General features: G+C 35.7%; 1 protein-coding gene across 3 annotated transcripts in view; it reads right to left on the bottom strand.

The window, feature by feature from the left end:
* The window catches only part of BRCA2 (BRCA2 DNA repair associated), a 70,070-nt gene that overhangs the window by 29,447 nt on the left and 22,587 nt on the right, over positions 1-18,036 (bottom strand). For all 3 annotated transcript variants that reach the window (XM_084878501.1, XM_084878502.1, XM_084878503.1), the window contains exons 12-17: positions 17,302-17,397; positions 14,435-14,504; positions 11,052-11,482; positions 10,411-10,592; positions 8,473-8,660; positions 2-172 (exon numbers count right to left, since the gene is read on the bottom strand). In XM_084878501.1, the coding sequence (XP_084734627.1) occupies positions 2-172; positions 8,473-8,660; positions 10,411-10,592; positions 11,052-11,482; positions 14,435-14,504; positions 17,302-17,397 (1,138 nt within the window). The remainder of the gene's footprint in view (position 1; positions 173-8,472; positions 8,661-10,410; positions 10,593-11,051; positions 11,483-14,434; positions 14,505-17,301; positions 17,398-18,036) is intronic.

Below are 18,036 nucleotides of genomic sequence, written 5' to 3'. Positions count from 1 at the left end.
CCTGTATTTTAGTTGAAGAAGCACCCTTTCTGGGCTTAGGCATCTATTAGCAAATTCCTTAGGAAAGGCAAATTCCATAGCTGCCAGTTTCCATATAATCCATCTATAGTGATTATAGACCCAACCTCTAGAAATAAGCTTTGGATCCACACCTGGGGTGTCACACAGAGCCCTGAACAAAGGAAGATAGAATAAAATAGCAAAACAAAACAAAACAAAACAACAACAAAAAACTCCACGTAAGGTAATATTAAATTTGGTAACAATGACTATTCTTGGCAAAAATCTATATTTGACAAGATCATTTAACAAATTTTTATGAGTTAATATATAATCAATAGCAATATAATTTTAGAAAACGATTTGTTATCTATCAAAATATACTTATAAAAAGTCACTAAACATACTAGTCAATACAATTATTTCAACTGGAAAATGAAATCCTTAACTTAAAATACTTATATTTGAGATTATTTTTCTTATTAAAGAGACTGTTTTTAGAAATCACTTAAGAACTTCCTTCTCTAGTCCTGGTGCTCCTCTATCTGCTCAAATCTCAAACTCTTCTTCTTCACCCATTCTCACTAAGGAGCAGAAATAATCAAGAGAAAACTTCCATAAGCTTCCACTCTTACATATACCAACCCACCAACATCTGTATCCTTCACTTTGCCTTCTCCTGCCTTTTGTACACAAGCTTCCAACCTTCCTTGACTAGTCAAGGATACTGACCTAAAAAATGCCTTCTCTCGCTCCTGAATCATCAATTTTATTCCAGTGCATAAGAAACAGTTGTTCTACCTTAAAACAAACAAACACAATGAAACTAACACCACCTACTTCCTTCTCTAGCTACTGCTCTTCTCTACTTCTCCTTTTGGCAATGACTGAAAGAATGACTACAGTTTCTTTCTCTGATTCCTCTTCTTCCACTACCCTATTACTGCATCCTGATCAGGCCATTGTCCCACCAAATTACTGATTTTATTAAGATCAGTGATGACCTCCATGTTGCTAAACCTAGCCAACAATCTCAGTTCCATCTTACTTTACCTATCAACAGCACTGACATAGCTGGTCATTCTTTATTTCCTGAAGCACCATCAACACTTGGCTTGCAACACACCATACTCTTTAGCATTTATTCCTAACTTGAGATTGCTCTTTCTCAGTCTCTTTTTCATGGCTTTAAATTCCATCTATATCCCAACAATTCTAAAATTGATTTCTTTGGCCTATACTTTACCTATGAACTCCAAATGCCTATTCAACATCTCCACCTACATGTCTACTGATACCCCAAACTTCAAATGTCCCAAATTGAAACTCTCAATTTCCATTCCATCCTTGGTCTTCTCAATTTTCTGCACCTGGTAATTATCCTTCCAACTGCTGCCAAAATTTTTGGAGCCACCCTCATGCTCTTCATCCATCCTTGACTATATTTTGAAGATGCCATCTTCAAAATATACCCAGAATCCAACTGTTTTTCACCAACTCAACTGTACCTCCTTGGTCCAATCAACTATTTTTCACCTGGATTACTGTAATAGCTTCGTAAGTGGTCTCTCTGCTTTTACCCTTGCCCCTCCCTACAGTCTGATTCCAACAAGTAGCCAGAGTCTTCTTTCAAAAATAAGCCAGATCATGTCACCTTCTACTTTAAACATTTCAATATGAAACACTAGAGGCCTGGTGCACAAAATTCATGCATGTATAGGGTTCCTAGACCTGGCCAGCGATCAGAGCCAATCTGTGGGGCGACTGGTGGGGCGATCGGGGATAAGGGGAAGGGGACCCCCTACACTGGCACCTGCCTTGGTCAGCCTGGGGCCTGCTGGCTAGAGGCAGCTGCTGTGTTGAGCATCTGCCCCCTGGTGGTCAGTGCACGACAAAGTGACCAGTTGTTCCACAGGTCATTCTGCCGCTTGGTCAATTTACATATTAGACTTTTATTATATAAAATTATAAGTGAAAATGATTATTCAGAGTAAAAGCCAACATTCTTACAAAGGTCTTTAAGGTCCTACCTCTCCACCTGCTCCTGCTACAAAGTCTACTCCAGCTATCTAAACTTCCTCCTGTTCCTCAAATAACCATGCTCCCCTATTAGAGCCAGGATGTAGTCCCCACTTCCTTGACCTCCTTTAGGTCATTGATTAAATGTCACAGATGCAGTGAAGCCTCCCTGACACTTGATTTTAAAAAATGCACCTTTCTCCATCCCTCCCTAAGCCACCTTTCTAGCTTTACTATCATAGTATTTATCACCATTTAATAAACTATACAATTTACTTAATTAAAAAAAATTATTTCCCCACTCCAGACCAAGCCACTGAAATGTAAGACTTTTAGGGCAAAGATTTTCTTTATTTTTTATTAGTAATAGTCAAAATAGTATCTGGCACATAGTAGGTTCTCAATATTGAATGATCCAAAAAAAACTACTTGAGTCTCAACACTCAAACATTCTGAACATATCTACCTGATTACAGGGTCATCCTTTCTTAAAAATCCTTACCCGAGGATGTTTTTATTGATGAGAGAGAGAGAGAGAGAGAGAGAGAGAGAGAGAGAGAGAGAGAGAGACAGACAGACACACGGACGGAGAGAGAGGGAGGGAGAGAGAAAGAGGGTGTGAGAGAGACAGAGAGAGAGAAAGATAGATGTGAGAGAGAAACATCAATTGGTTGATTGGTTGCCGCTCGTACATGTCCTGCCAGGGGACTGTACCCCCAACACAGGTAAATGCCCTGAGCAGGAATCAACCTTTTGGTGTGTGGAAAGATGCTTCAACCAAATGAGGAACCCCCTAGGGTGAGAGGGTCATTACTTTTAACCTCTTCTAGAGTCTACTTTATACAACAAAAGAATACAACTACTTACATACTTTTCCAATTAGAATTGATAGATTATTTGTTATAGGAGACAAGTAAAGATGTAATTAACATTTATGTTTTAAAATAACATAACAGAAATCCACACTAGGATGCCAGAGGAACGGCAGTGTAAGCATACCTTGTCCTCCACCCCTGAAATTTAAATAAGTTAACCAACTATAATTCAACAAAGATATCCCTGCTCAACACAGATGCACGCCTGAGAGACCCAGGTATGAAACATCTAAAGGAGTGCAACCAGGAATAAATAGGGAGACAAGCAGGGGGTACAGTGCAGATGGCCCACAGACGCAGCCCTGCAGACAGGAGCAGGCTCTTCCTTCGGCTGGGAGGAACAGAAAGTTGCAGGGCGAGAGCCAAGGGAGTGAACAGTGTCTGAATCAGACAGGACTGACAGAGCATGGACCTCCCCACTGTCAAGCTGGCAGTGGTGTTTCAGACAAAGAAACAGAACCACAGAGCCCTGCTGCCACTTGAACTCCCAAAACTCACCTCCCATTGCCCTTGAAGTCAGGTATAGAAGTATATTATCTATAAAACAAGATTATCTATAAACAGTGTTGCAGTAGAACCACCGTTTCCCTCGGTGACTGATCCCCAGGTGGAGTGCTTTGGTTGGGACTCCATGGGACCTCAGGGGTCACCACCATGGAAGCCTTGGAGGTTAAATCTGGGAGATCACAGAGGTAAAAAAAAAAATCTTATGAATCTGTGTCAACTACTAGAAAATAGTAGAAAGACCTCTTCAGAGAAAGCTACATGCCTAGAAAAAGGAGAATAGCAGATAGCATGAATCACTACCGTAACAAGGATGATCAGAAAGAAAATGAAAAATCCCCAGAAAATAAGCTGGAAGATATGGAAAAATGTGATGTAAATGACAGAGATTTCAAGATTGCAGTTCTGAAAATACTCAACAGGCAATTCAATGCACTCAGGCAATTCAATGCACTCAGAAAACAAGTCAACAAACAAAATGAATACATTACCAAAGAGATTGAAACATTTAAAAACAAAACAAAAACAAAACAAAACAACAAAAAAACACCAATCAGCAATCCTGTAAATGAAGCATACAATTAAGGAAATTAAGAGTAAACTACTAAGGATAGAAATAGAGCTAACCGGATGGAAGAAAGAATTAGTGATATAGAAAATAGAAATCAAGAAATGACACAGAGGGAAAGAGAAGAGACATGAGCATAAGTAAATATGAAAGAGCACTATGATAATTATCTGACTCCACCTGAAAAAGCAACGAATCCAAAGAGGTCCTCTTCAAGGCAGTTGGTAATAAAACTGTCGAAAATCAATGACAAAGAAAACATTCTCAAAGGAACCAGGGAAAAGAAGGAAGTGACCTACAAAGGAAAACCTATTAGAATGTCATCTGACTTCTCAGCAGAAACTCTATAGCCAGAGGAGAGTGGAACCAAATATTCAAACATCTGAAAGAAAGAAATTACCAGCCATGAATAATATATTCAGAAAAATTATCCTTTAAATATGAAGGAGAAATAAAGACGTTCCCAGACATACAGAAGCTAAGGGATTTTATCACCAGAAAAGCATCCATTTCAAGAAATACACAAGGGAGTTCTTCTATTATACATGAAACAAAGAAATAAGGTCACAACACTAAGAGGAAGAGCACCAAAAAACTTACAGCATAAACAGGTATAATCTGTGACAACAAAAACATAAAAAGGAGAAATCTGAACTAGCAAAGGAAAATGAAGATCAGATGCACTCAAAAGAAAAAAAACACAAAACTATGGTATATATGCAACTTCATTTTTTATAAACCTATTGGTAACCACACATAAAAATCCCCAAACCAGGACACATAGCTTAAAAAGAGAGAAAACAAAGAAAAGAAGTATGGAATACCACCAAAGAAAAATGACAGAAACACAAAAGAAAAGAACCAAATGGAAGCATAAAACTCCCAGAAAACAAAAGATTAAATGTCTATAGAAAATCCTGAAACATAAATAATTATCCTAAATGTAAAAGGTCTGAATTCACCAATAAAGAGGCCCAGAGTGCAGAGTGGATAAAAAACAAAACCCAACCATATGCTGCCTACAAGACACACATCTAAGCTGCCAAGATAAAGGTAGATTCAAAGTAAAACGTGGAAAATGATTCTCCAAGCAAATAACACCATTAGAAAAGCAGGTATAGTCATACTTATATCTGACAAAATAGAATTCAAGATAACAAAAATAATAAGAGACAAAGATGGACACTTTATAATGAAAAAGGGAATACTACCTCAAGAAAACATAACACTTCTTAATATATCTGCACCCAACCAAGGAGTCCTGAAGTATATAAAACAACTACTCATAGAAGTAAAGGAAGAAACAGACCAAAATACAATCATAGCTGGGGACCTTAATATTCCATTGACATCTCTATACACATCAACCAAACAAAAAAATCAATAAAGAAATATCAACCTTATACATTCTAGTGCACATGAAACATTCACAAGGATAGACCATATGTTGGGTCAAAAAACTAGCATCAACAAATTAAAGAAGACTGAAATTATACCAACCATATTCTCTGACCACAATTCCTTAACCGGGGAGTTCCCTTTTTAATGACGCAACCTGTAACGGGCACGTACTCTTTCACTAGGACGTGTCAGTACGTCACACCCGGAGGACGTAATTTCATATTATTTTCTTTTTATTTATACTTAATGAAAATAAATGAAATATATATATATTTTTGTTTATATATATATATATATATATATATATATATATATATATATATATATATAAAGCACAAAGGAAAATACAAAATTACAGAAAAAAAATAGAAAAGAATACCGACAAAAAAATGGACACGTCGAATTAAAAAATTATAAATTTTACAAACAATGATAAAGATTACAAAAAATAGCCGAAACCGGATAGAGCGTCGTCCTTCGGACCTAAAGGTCCCGGGTTGGATTCCGGTCAAGGGCATGTACCTTGGTTGCCGGCACATCCCCAGTGGGGGGGGGAGGTGTGCAAGAGGCAGCTGATCGATGTTTCTCTCTCATCTCATCGATATTTCTAACTCTCTATCCCTCCCCTTTCCTTCCTCTCTGTAAAAAATCAATAAAATATTAAAAAAAAAAAAGATTACAAAAAATATATACCGTCCCTCTCGGGGCGCAACATATATTTCAAGGACGTATTCATACGTCCTACCCATTCCCGATATTGTTCACGTTTGACGTTTTTATGGGTCCTGCTCGGTTAACAGGTTAAAATTAGAATTCAACTGCAAAAGGTAAGTAAAGAAACCCACAAACACATGGAGATTAAACAACAAACTATTAAAAAAAACGAGTGGAGCCGAAACCGTTTTGGCTCAGTGGATAGAGCGTCGGCCTGCGGACTCAAGGGTCCTGGGTTCGATTCTGGTCAGGGGCATGTACCTTGGTTGCGGGCATATCCCCAGTAGGGTGTGTGCAAGAGGCAGCTGATCGATGACTCTCTCATTGATGTTTCTAACTCTCTCTCTCTCTCTCCCTTCCTCTCTGTAAAAAATCAATAAAAAAAAATATATTTTTTAAAAAAAGAGTGGATCAAAGAAAAAGTAAAAGATGAAATAAAAATATATAGAGAGACAAATGAGAATGACAATGCAACATACCAAAACTTCTGGGATGTAGTGAAAGAACTAATATGAGGGAAGTTTACATCATTCCAGGCTTATCTTAAGAAACAAGAGAAATCCCAAGTAAACAACCTAACATTGCATCTTAAATAACTAGAAAAAGAAGAACAAAAGCAACCCAATGTCAGCCGAAAAAAGTAAATAATAAAAATTGAGCAAAAGTGAATGAAATAGATAACAAAAAGATTATACAAAAAATTAATAGAACAAAGAGCTGGTTCTTGGAAAAGGTTAATAAAATGGACAAAACCCTGGCTAGGTTCACTAAGGAGAAAAGAAAAAAGACCCATATAAATAAAATCAGGAATGAGAGAAGTCACCACAGACATCGCAGATATACAAAGGATCATACGAGAATATTATGAAAGACTGTCACCAAATTCAATAACCTAGAATAGATAAATTCCAATTCCTAGACAAAATCATGAAGAATTGGAAATTCTAAATAAACTGATCAGTAGTGAGGAAATTGAAATCTTCCAACAAATAAAAGTTCAGACCAGATGACTTCCCCAGTGAATTCTACCAACATTCAAAGATTTAAAACCTATCCTCAAACTCTCCCCAAAAATTGAAGAGCCAATACTTCCTATCACATTCTATGAGGTCAATATAAACCTGATACCAATACCTGACAAAGAATTCACAAAAAAAGAAAACTATAAACCAATCTCTCTGATGAATACAGATGTGAATATCCTAAACGAAATACTAGCAAATTAAATGCAACAGTACATTAAAAAAAAAAAGATACATCATGACCAAGTGGGGTTCTTTCCAGGGACACACGGAGTGGTTCAACAAATCAATCAATGTAATACAACACATTAACAAAAGGATAAAAATCATATGATCTTATCAAGAATAGGAGTGGTGAGAGTAGACCTCCTTGTCTTGTTGCTGAGAAAAAACTTTCCATTTTTCATCATTGAATATGGTATTAGCTGAGTATCATATATGACCTTTATTATGTTGAGGTACTTTCCTTCTATTCCTATTTTATTGAGTGTTTTAATCATAAATGGATGTTACAGCTTATCAAACGCTTCTGTGTCTCTTTCCATTGGCTTAAGCCTTAAGGTTATAAATCTCTGATAGCAAAAAGTTTAAGTTATGTTTATATAAACATTAGAATCATAAGAAGTTATATAGTTTCTAAATTGTTGTGTTAGGGCAGTAATGTTTACTAATTTTTGGCACTACTGATATTTAAGTACTTATGTTTAATTTTTAGCAATTCTATTTCATATTTATTGAAATACACAGTGAAAGAGAATATGACACAAGTGTACATGTATGGTGGTCTATGATAAGGCCATTTCAAATTTAACTTTTCTTATCAGTCTTTATTTTGTAAATGTATAAGAAAATGTCCCAATTTAAGAAAATCAATTCATTAAATGCTAAGACAAACCATAATTCACTTTTTAAGAGATTTCAGCAAAATGTCAATTGAACCATAATGCGTTTAAAATGATTTGATGTAACTCTTGCTGATTTGGCTCAGTGGATAGAGCATCAGCCTGCAGACCAAAGGGTCCTGGGTTCAATTCTGGTCAAGGGCACGTACCTCGATTGCACACTCCTCCCCAGCCTCGGCACTGGTCAGGGATGTGCAGGGGGCAACCAATCGATGTGTTTCTCTCGCACTGATATTTCTCTCTGTCTTTCCCTCTCTCTTCTACTCTCTCTAAAAATCAATGGAAAACATCCACAGGTGAGGATTTTATTAAAAAATAGTAATAAAAAAATGATTTGATGTAAAAATTTGATTCCTAGCCAACTTTTTAAGGTTCAAGAGAAATAAGGAAAGAGAAGAAAGAAGAGCTTGTGAGGAAGAATGATTAAAGAATATATAAAAGTTAATACATCTTTTTGCACAGAATACCTATAAAATTCTTCTTTTCCAGCCTTCCCATCATTGGAGGGTACAAGCCATCCACCGTCAGCCAGCTGTGCTCCCTTTCCAGCCCAGGAGCCTTCCTTACCAAAATAATCCTGAGTGTGAAACTGAAAAGACTCTGCATTTTTGCTGTTAATTGTTAGGCAATGTTTAGAGATGCCATACATATACAGCTGGACAAAAGAAATAGAAAAATTTGATAACGAATGAAAAACAAATCAAACAAAAAAGCATGTTTCACAGAATAGAAACAATTATAATAAACTGAAACTGAATTTACTCAAAATTTTCATTTAAATATTAAAATATTCACTATAAAAATGTTATCTTATTTACCAGAAGCTAAAATGCTGATATACTTGAAATGACCCCTCCCCCCACCCCCATTTCGAGAGTCTGTTGCACCTTTTTCATTCCCCTGTGTAAATGCCTCCTGCTTTATCTGCCATTAGAAGTCATTGTGGGGGTAAAAAAAGTTACAATGTTTTACAAAATCTCTTAAGTAAAAAATTTAGAAGGGAGAGAATAGTAAAAAGTGTATTTCAGGGAGTCTGATCTCAGGAGGTCAGATTTCTACATAGGCCTGACTATCTCAAGGTGCTCACTTTCACCCCAGAGGCCTGATCCCAGAGAATCTTTTCCTTCATTCAGACTTCACTCTGGAGTCAGACTCTTACTTTGGAATTGTGGCTCTTTTACTTGCTTAGTTAAGTGACTTGGGGGCAGTTACTTAACCTTCTCTGTGCTTCAGTTCTTTCATCCATAAAATGAACAAAATAATGGTGCCTTTCTTTTAGGTGCTTATGAAGATTAAATAAGATATAACCAGCAGGCACAGTGCTTAGAAGAGTGCCTAGCACATAGAAAATGCTCAATCAATGTCACCTATTAATATTACCAATATCATTTTCACTTTTCCAGTGCCTAAAATGCTAACTATATAGAAATCCTATCTAGCAAAGAGGAAATATGCTAATTGGCCCTCACGCCATCACAAAGACTGTGGCACCCACAGCAAATAAGGAGTGGATATGCTAACTGACTGCCATGCCCTCAAAGATGGTGGTGCCCACAATCACAAGATGGTGGCGTCTAGTCCCCTCAGCCGCCCAGGGCGCCTGCCTCCGAAGTCCCTCAGTTCCCTGAGCCCCCCAGCTGCCCAGAGCTGGCCTGAGGTGCAGGCAAGTCTCAGACGGTGGCTGCCCAGCTGCCCAGGGCTGCCCGAGGCTCAGGTAACCAGGGCTGGCTAAGGCTTGCACTGCAGCAGTGGCAGAAGCAGAAGCAGAGGTGTGATGGGAGCGTCGCCTTCCCGATTGCTGGTTGCCTCCTGCCCCTAAGGGCTCCCGGACGGACTGTGAGAAGGGGCAGGCTGGGCTGAGTGACACCCCGCTCCAGTGCATGAATTTTCATGCAAATGGGCCTCTAGTCTATAATAATAAAAGCATAATATGCTAATTAGACCAGATATCCTCTGGATGAAGCTGGGGCTTTGAGGGAAGCCCGGTTCTTAGTGCCTGTGGTTGGCCAGAGGGAAGCCAGTGCCAGCAGCCCGGAAAGGAAGGCCTGCTCTTGCATGAATTTCGTGCATTGGGCCTCTAGTAGCTTTCTAAGAATCCTCTTTTAAAACTGTGAATAACTCTTAGTGAGTTCAGGACTATGAGTTATTCACAATTTAAATTCAATGAGACTACTTTCCTCTAAATACCTAGCCAAGAGCACTTATAGTAATAAAATACATTTTGAAAGGGGAAGAGAAATACTACTAGTAATTCTGAAGTATAGATGACTCTGTAGGATTAAGGCAGGAGAGGAAGAGAAGGCTGCCCCTGTAGGTGGATTAGGAACATGATGATTTCATTCATCCATTCATTGTTGCCTCAACTGGTTCTATAAAAGCTATTAGCATTGTCAACAAAAGCATACCTGTTTATGGGAACATGCAGAGGGAACTTTGCCTTCTACTGCTACTTTCAGAGAGATTCTAGGCACAGTGGATGTTTTTGCAAGATACAGACTTCCTGGCTGTGGAAAAATTTGTTGGCTATATTTCTTTTTAATACGCATATCCTGTATATCTCTGGCATTCTGAAGATTTGTATTGAAATCTATTAAGAAATAAGAAGCAAAAAATAATACTTGAGTATTAAATTTAAAAAGCACATCCCTTGCTTTATAAAATTATACATTATCAATTAGCTCTAATTTTAAATCTTCAGGCATGAAAAAGGTTTCAAATTCTAAAGAATAGAAATATGTCTATTATTTTTATTTCAGATTTAGAAGAAAATAAGTAGCCTAGGAAAAAATATATTCCAGTAATAACAATCCTATGTGTGTGTCTAATTACTTTTCTTAAAACAAGAAAATCCACAAGTAGTTGCTTTTGAAAGACAATATTAGAGTAATTTAAATCTAATATCTGGACTTGGAAAAATCTAAAGCATTAAAGAAGGTTTTGAAATTATTAATCATTACAAAGGTGGGAAATCCTCAAAGCATTATTTAATATAAGAAATATCTAGTTGAAAGGCAAAATTATGCCAACACAAATTTTCACAAAATACCTAAAGGTTCTTCTTCACACTTTGTGGAGATTACAGTTGCTACTTGATTGGAGTTATCTTTGTTGGGCTGATGAACTTTACTGTCATTAACATTATTTTTACTACCACCAGAGCCATGTTCACCTATGTTTTGTTTTTGTTTGTTTTCTTCCAAATCATTATTGCTGCCAAGACACTGATTATCTCTGTGAAAATGTGATTTAGTTTTAAAAGGTGGGACAAAAACTTTCATTGGTTTGCCTGTAGTAATTGAGTATCTCCTTTTTTTACTTTGTGTAGCAGGAACCTTATAAAATGGCTGTTCCAAAATTGATGAATCGCTTGAAGATTTTTCCAAAGTTGGCTGTTCATAAAAATGAGATTTGGACAGAAATTCTTGACCAGGTTCAGTAAAACTTGGAGTCTGTATTTTTTGCCTTTTCTTAGTTGTGCTACAATGGGGGGGAAAAATTGTTTTATTAGTTATCAATAATTATATATGCAAACACACACATCAAAATTATGGAATATGCATTTTTGGGGAGACCTTTACTGCTACATGGTACTATGCTACTGTTTTCCATTTCATCATGGTTACCAACCAAAACAATACCACCCACCGTCAAGTCCATTACAACTTCTCATACAAGCACACCAGTCTTTGACTTTACCCACAATAGGAAGAGTCTGTCAAACACAGATCTTTGTGCCTCTGTCCTCCAGGTCTATCTCCTTACTCACCTCTTTAGCCAGAGAAAGAGCTATCTTCTCCTGGCTAACAGCTTCACCTGTACTCCTACCTCCAACTAATAACTCTGTCTTTTCAGGAGTCTCAATCTTTCAGTTATTATTCCACCTACTTTTTTTCTTTCTCTATCACCTGTTGATATCTTTATTTTTAGTGCTCCTTTCATTTAGCCAGAAAATCTTGCCCAAACTTGTCTCCCCTTCAAGTTCATACTCTGTTACTTACCCCTCATGGCCAAACCTTCCTAAATAGATAACCCTTGATTTCTATTCATTGAATTCTCATTTCCCCACTACTCTATAAAAATTGTTCTCATAAAGTTATTCATAACCTCCCAAATGTCAAAAAAAATATTGCTTCAGATATACACTCTTTCTACTAGACTTTTGGCAGCTGCGACAGTTGACTTTTTCCCTCTTAAAATTCTTACCATTAATATCTACCCCAATGTTGTCCTTTTATTTCTTTCTCCCCTCCCCCCCACCCCCCTTTTTGTTTTTATTCTTTCAGACTCTTAAAAATATTCCAGTCTCCAAAGCTGGATTTCTTTCCTAGCCCCTTCCTGGGCAAGGTAAGTTACCGTATTTTTCGGACCATAAGACGCACTTTTTCCCCCCCAGAAGTGGGGGGAAAAAGTCCCTGCGTCTTATGGTCCAAATATGGCCTACACATATACTGTAAAAAAAAAGTTTTTTTACTTGCCCGGCTCTGTGTGCTTGCCCGGCTCTAAAATGGTTCTAAATGCTGCTGTTTACTTTACAGGGTTGATTACATGTGTTTATGACTGTGATGTTGGGTTTTAATGCACATAAAATATTTTAGGACACTATTTGTTTCAGAATCTTCTTTTCTTCATTTCCCTTCTCTAAAAACTGGTGCGTCTTATGGTCTGGTGCGTCTTATGGTCCGAAAAATACGGTATATCGATTGCTTAAATTACCATCTACCTAACAATTCAAATATTAACCTGCAACTCATGCCCAACTTTCTCCTAGATGTTATTCCCACACTTTGAACTGCATAGGACACAAGGCCCAAACTAAATTTATCATCTTCCTTAGCATATTCATTCTTCCTAATGTTTGATATTTTGTTAAAAACCCTATATACCCAACCCTAAACCCCTGGAATTAATTTAGCTACCCATTTATCTATCCATCAAATATTTAATGGGGTCCTAATATGTGCCAGGCACTGTCTGGCTGAAGGACAGAGTGATGAACAAAACAAAATTATAGTTTACATTCTAGTGGAGGGAAAAAAACAATATGTCACATGGTAGTAAATGCTATAGAGATAAACTTTCTGGTAATTAGCATCTGAAAAAAGTCTATGCTCACACTTGATATTTTATTTATTTATCCTCTCCTCCCCCAGATGCAACAGATAGGAGGGAAGACAACATTGCTCATCACTGTTAGTCTGCTGAACGTTATCTTCATTGTACTGAGGACCCTTTAAATTATGGAAACTCGTCCTTCAGTACTGATAAACTTTTTCTTTGAAATGTCTTAATTTTTCCTATTCTTTCTTTATCAAACTCCAAATTTTCAGACTTTTCTGATTATCTTTTCAGTCCCCTTTTCATCTCTTCTCGTTTTGTTCTACATTCTGGTAGTGTTCATAACTTTGATCTTCTATTACTTCTACTGAGTTAACTTATTTGTACTATCATATTTTTAATTTCTAAGAGCTCTTTTGTACACATTTTAAGGATGTAATATGTTCTCTTTCCTAATATTAATTTTTTAAAGTATTCTTCTCCTTGCACAATCTGTATCCTCTAAGTTCCTTACTTTCTCTTTTCTTTCTTTTGCTTCTTTTATTTTTGTACTTTGGACACTATCTTTCACAGAGGCTTTCTTCCAATGACAGATGTTCTTGAATAGCTGTTCTTATTTCATAGTGAGATGCTGAAAAGTCAACAGGAAGATGTGTGGTATGAGTTTGCTCATTGTTGACTTCACTGTCTGGTGATCTGGCTATGCTGTTTCACATGAGTACCCACAACTGTCAGTATTTTGGTTTTTTCTACTGAGCTGGTCATATTCCCAAGAAAAAAAAAATCTTTCAGTCTTCTAACTGGAGGCCTGGCTGCCAGCAATGGAAACCAAATATAGGAAGGAGGCTCTCACTCTCATCATTGATGCCTCTCTCTCTCTCTCTCTCTCTCTCTCTCTCTCTCTCTCTCTCTCACACTCACACACACACACACACACACACACACACATCATTGATGTTTCTCTCTCTCTCCCTTCCTCTCTGAAATCAATAAAAATATGTATTTTTAAAAATCTTAGTAATTTTAGAAGGATTTTAAGGAGATAAAATATTTTCCATATATTCCATTAAAAAAAAAAATGTTGAGTAATTTCCTTAACTCCACTCAACCTCAGTACCTTATCCATAAAATGGGAATAAAATCTGTTTGACTACTTTATAAAGTTATGACTAAAAAATGCGCTTGTATATGGATAGCACTATAAAGTATGACCCAAGTACACCAAGATTTAACCCTAAAGCAGACTTCAAAAGGGAAGGATTAAATTCTATATGCATGTTAGTGCCACTGATTTTAGAAATATTTATGAAAAAAAATACCCACTTTCCCTACACTGTATTAGTAGAAGTTAAAAAAAATTTAAACATGTCTTACCATAAGGGTCCACAAGTAACTGGCTCTAAAGAAATGTGATGCATAAACAATCTTCTATCTTTTATTGTGCCTAGAAAAATATTTTACATTTTGTTTCAATGAAAATGCATTTTTATTAGTTATTAATGAAAGTCTCATAGGTATTTTATTTACTATGTCTACTTATTACAAATTCTTTTAAATATTTACACATAAAATTTGATATAATTATTGATTTTTACATTTTCAATGCATATAATGCATGCTCAGTAATGACTAAAAAAGAAATGTTTGATTCACACTGATGACTGTATTCCAAATAACTCACAGTTCAAACATATAAAATAAATCAGTATAAATTCAGTCAGCCAATGTTAATTGTAACTCAAAGATGTTAGCCAATGAAAATATCTAATTTAAGCTTTAGTCTTGTAAAGGTTTAGAAGCTAAACTTTAGGTATTATTCTCAGTATGTAACTTGTACTTCTTATATTTCCAAGTAGTCCTTTGGAAAGGGAACAGTTGAAAAAACTAAACTTTATAGATAGAGCCATTTGATCACAAGTACTACATAATCATGAAAAGAATGAGGAAGATCTCTACATACTCATTAGGAATGATGTTCTAAAGTAAACAACACCAACAAACAAAGAAGGTATTAAACAGTATATAATATACTGATACCTTGCCCTAGCCGGTTTGGCTCAGTTGACAGAGTGTCAGTGTGCGGACTGAAGAGTCCTTGGTTCGAATTCTGGTCAAGGGTATATGCCTGGGTTATTGGCTCGATCCCCAGTATGGGGCATGCAGGAGGCAGCCAATCAATTATCCTCATTATTGATGCTTCTATCTCTCTCTCTCTCCTTTCCTTTCTGAAGTCAATAAAAATATATTTAAAAAAAAAAAAATATATATATAGATACTTTGTAAGAAAGAGTGTGTGTGTGTGTGTGTGTGTATGTTGTGGGTATGTGTAATAAATTTAAAACTATTATGTAAGACAGTGAACCTCAAAGGGTGATTACTAGGGGAGGGATACCCACAACTCTAGTAGGGAATCCAAGCTGTCAAAGCTGTCTTGTTAATAACAATAATAATGCTAATAAAGTCATATATGTTTTTTTGTTTGTTTGTTTAAAGTATTACATATGTGTCCTTTTTCCCTGATTGGTCCCCTCACCACCACTCCCACCCCCGTCTTTCATTGTGTTAACATTTTGAGTAATTATGACATCTGCATTGCTCTTGTGTCCTATTGCAGACTTAGTATGATGACGGTCTCAAAGAAATGTACTTATGCAAACTTTTCATACTCTACCACTGTTACTTAAAAGAATAACCAAAACAATTAGTTATCCAGACTTGGATATTCAGGAGATATTTTCTGAAATGAATGAAATGAACTTGTCACTACAGGAAAAAAAAGTGACAGTATTTGTTTCCAGTGGTAAAATGTAAGCTTTTAAACAAAATTAGAATTTTAGAAGGCTTTTATCTGGCTCTGTTAGCCTGACAGCTTCCAAATACTTAAAATTTTTTTCACATTTTATCACAGTGATGACAAAAAGCAATTATTTAATATTGTGTAAATATTTGTGCCAATATTTGAAAGAACCACATAACTAAATGAACTAATATTTTCAAAAACGACCAATGCACAATGTACAAAAATTTTTAATTTCTAATATGATAAATACAAATACATGTAATCCACATGCACAGACCTTCTTTGGGATCCTCAATAATTTTTAAGAGTATAAAAAGGTCTCCATACCAAAAAGTTTGAGAACCACCAGTGAAGGAAAAACAACTATGGTACTGTTATTATGAACCAAGAATTATAACTTGAAAAAACAATGACACCAGCAGTGAGGTTAGAACACAAATCTTGTTTTTTAAAAACTAACCACTGAAAGGATCATTGGAAAAACAGTGATTCTAGCAGTAGAGCAGGGAATTACAAGGACACCCTAGGAAATCTTTTTATGATAATAAAACGCACGTAAGTACTTAAAGGTTAATAAAGGCATGTTAAAAAAATAAAAAAAATAAACCTTGTGAAATACTGTAAAGAGGTTTCCACTTTTAAATTTAGGATGATTTAAATAAAAAAAGAATATTTTCTTTTTGTGAAAATGTACATTATATATATTTAACTTTTAGACTTTACACATGCATTATAAATAAAAATCAATTTTATTCAACAGAGGAAAAAAATTCATTTCTACCACTAGCAGAATTATACTACTGCTCCCTACTCTGAGAAGATGATAATTAAAAAGAAAGAATTAAACTTTTACCCAGTTTTTAAAGAAAGAACTATAGTCCCGTCCCCCCCTCCCCCCCCCCCCACAGTTGTTAAGGAAAAGTCCTTCCTGGCTGAAGAATCCCAGCTACTGAATGTATAAGAAATAACATAAATTGAAAAACACTATTTCCTAACCTCTAATTAAATAATTGATTCAAGTAAATATCAATTGATGTTAAAATTGTTTGTGAAAGACTGGTAAACTGGATATTTTCACAGCCCAAAAAATTGTCCCACAGATTACCTGCTAATTGCAAGTGGGAAAACAGACCATTTTAATGAAGTGATCTGGTGGTTAGCATCTTAATCAAGTGATCAAATTATCTGACACAGTGTGCCCCTAATGCAAACATGTACACAGAACTTCTATGAGGCATTCTTGCCAAAAAATGCATAACCCAATCCTAATTAAGTCTTTGATCCAAATAGGGAATAGAACAAAAAGTTAAAAAGATATAAGTTTAACAAACAAACTGTAAGGTCTTGTCCAATTATCTATATAATCAAAAGAGTTGAAAAAATATAAGAATATTATGGATAGGACCTACAGAGGAAAAATACGGAAAAAAGCGAATGTTACCATCGGGAGTGCTTCTGGAAGCCTTTAAGGGTTTTTCCTGATTTTCCGATTTCCCGTCAAATTCACTTAGCAAGCTCCTTTTGGCTGGAGGCTCCCCTAAAATAAATTTCCATACAGGTTTTCAAAAGCAAATAATAAAAAAGTCTACTGTCCATTTTTAAAAGCTAAAGTACTAACTCTTACAATATATTCAGAAAAAAACTCACATAATTATAATTTAAAAACCACCATTCTATTTTGAAAGAGAATATTCATTTTTCAATATCAATTTAATTTCTATTATTTTTTGACCATTTAAAATACTACTTTTTAATTGGGTCTAGAGATAAATAGACATTACCCAATAACACAGATAAACTACCTTTTAATAAACTAAAACTGAATGTAATTCTAGGTTTACTGGCAATAAAGACAAACAAAATCTCTTCAAATAGATGTTTTTTTTCCTGCATTAAACTCAAGAAGAATTTATTACATAGGTCATTGAATCAGTGAGCAGGAAAAAAGATTTTTTAATTTACCAAAATTATGTTAAAATATTAGAATACCTCTTATTAAAAATTCTACAAAGACTGAAAGTAAAATTAAACCATGATCCTAGATATGCATTTCCATGAAATATGGATAATATGTGGTAACAGATGCTTTGATTTTTTTTTAAAAAATATATTTTATTGATTTTGTACAGAGAGGAAGGGAGAGAGATAGAGAGTTAGAAACATTGATGAGAGAGTC

This window comes from Pipistrellus hanaki (assembly GCF_964339955.1).
Source record: "Pipistrellus hanaki genome assembly, chromosome: 3".
NCBI classification, from domain to species: domain Eukaryota; kingdom Metazoa; phylum Chordata; class Mammalia; order Chiroptera; family Vespertilionidae; genus Pipistrellus; species Pipistrellus hanaki.
Note: the sequence above shows the minus strand (reverse complement) of the source record. Positions and strands in the feature narration are given on the sequence as shown.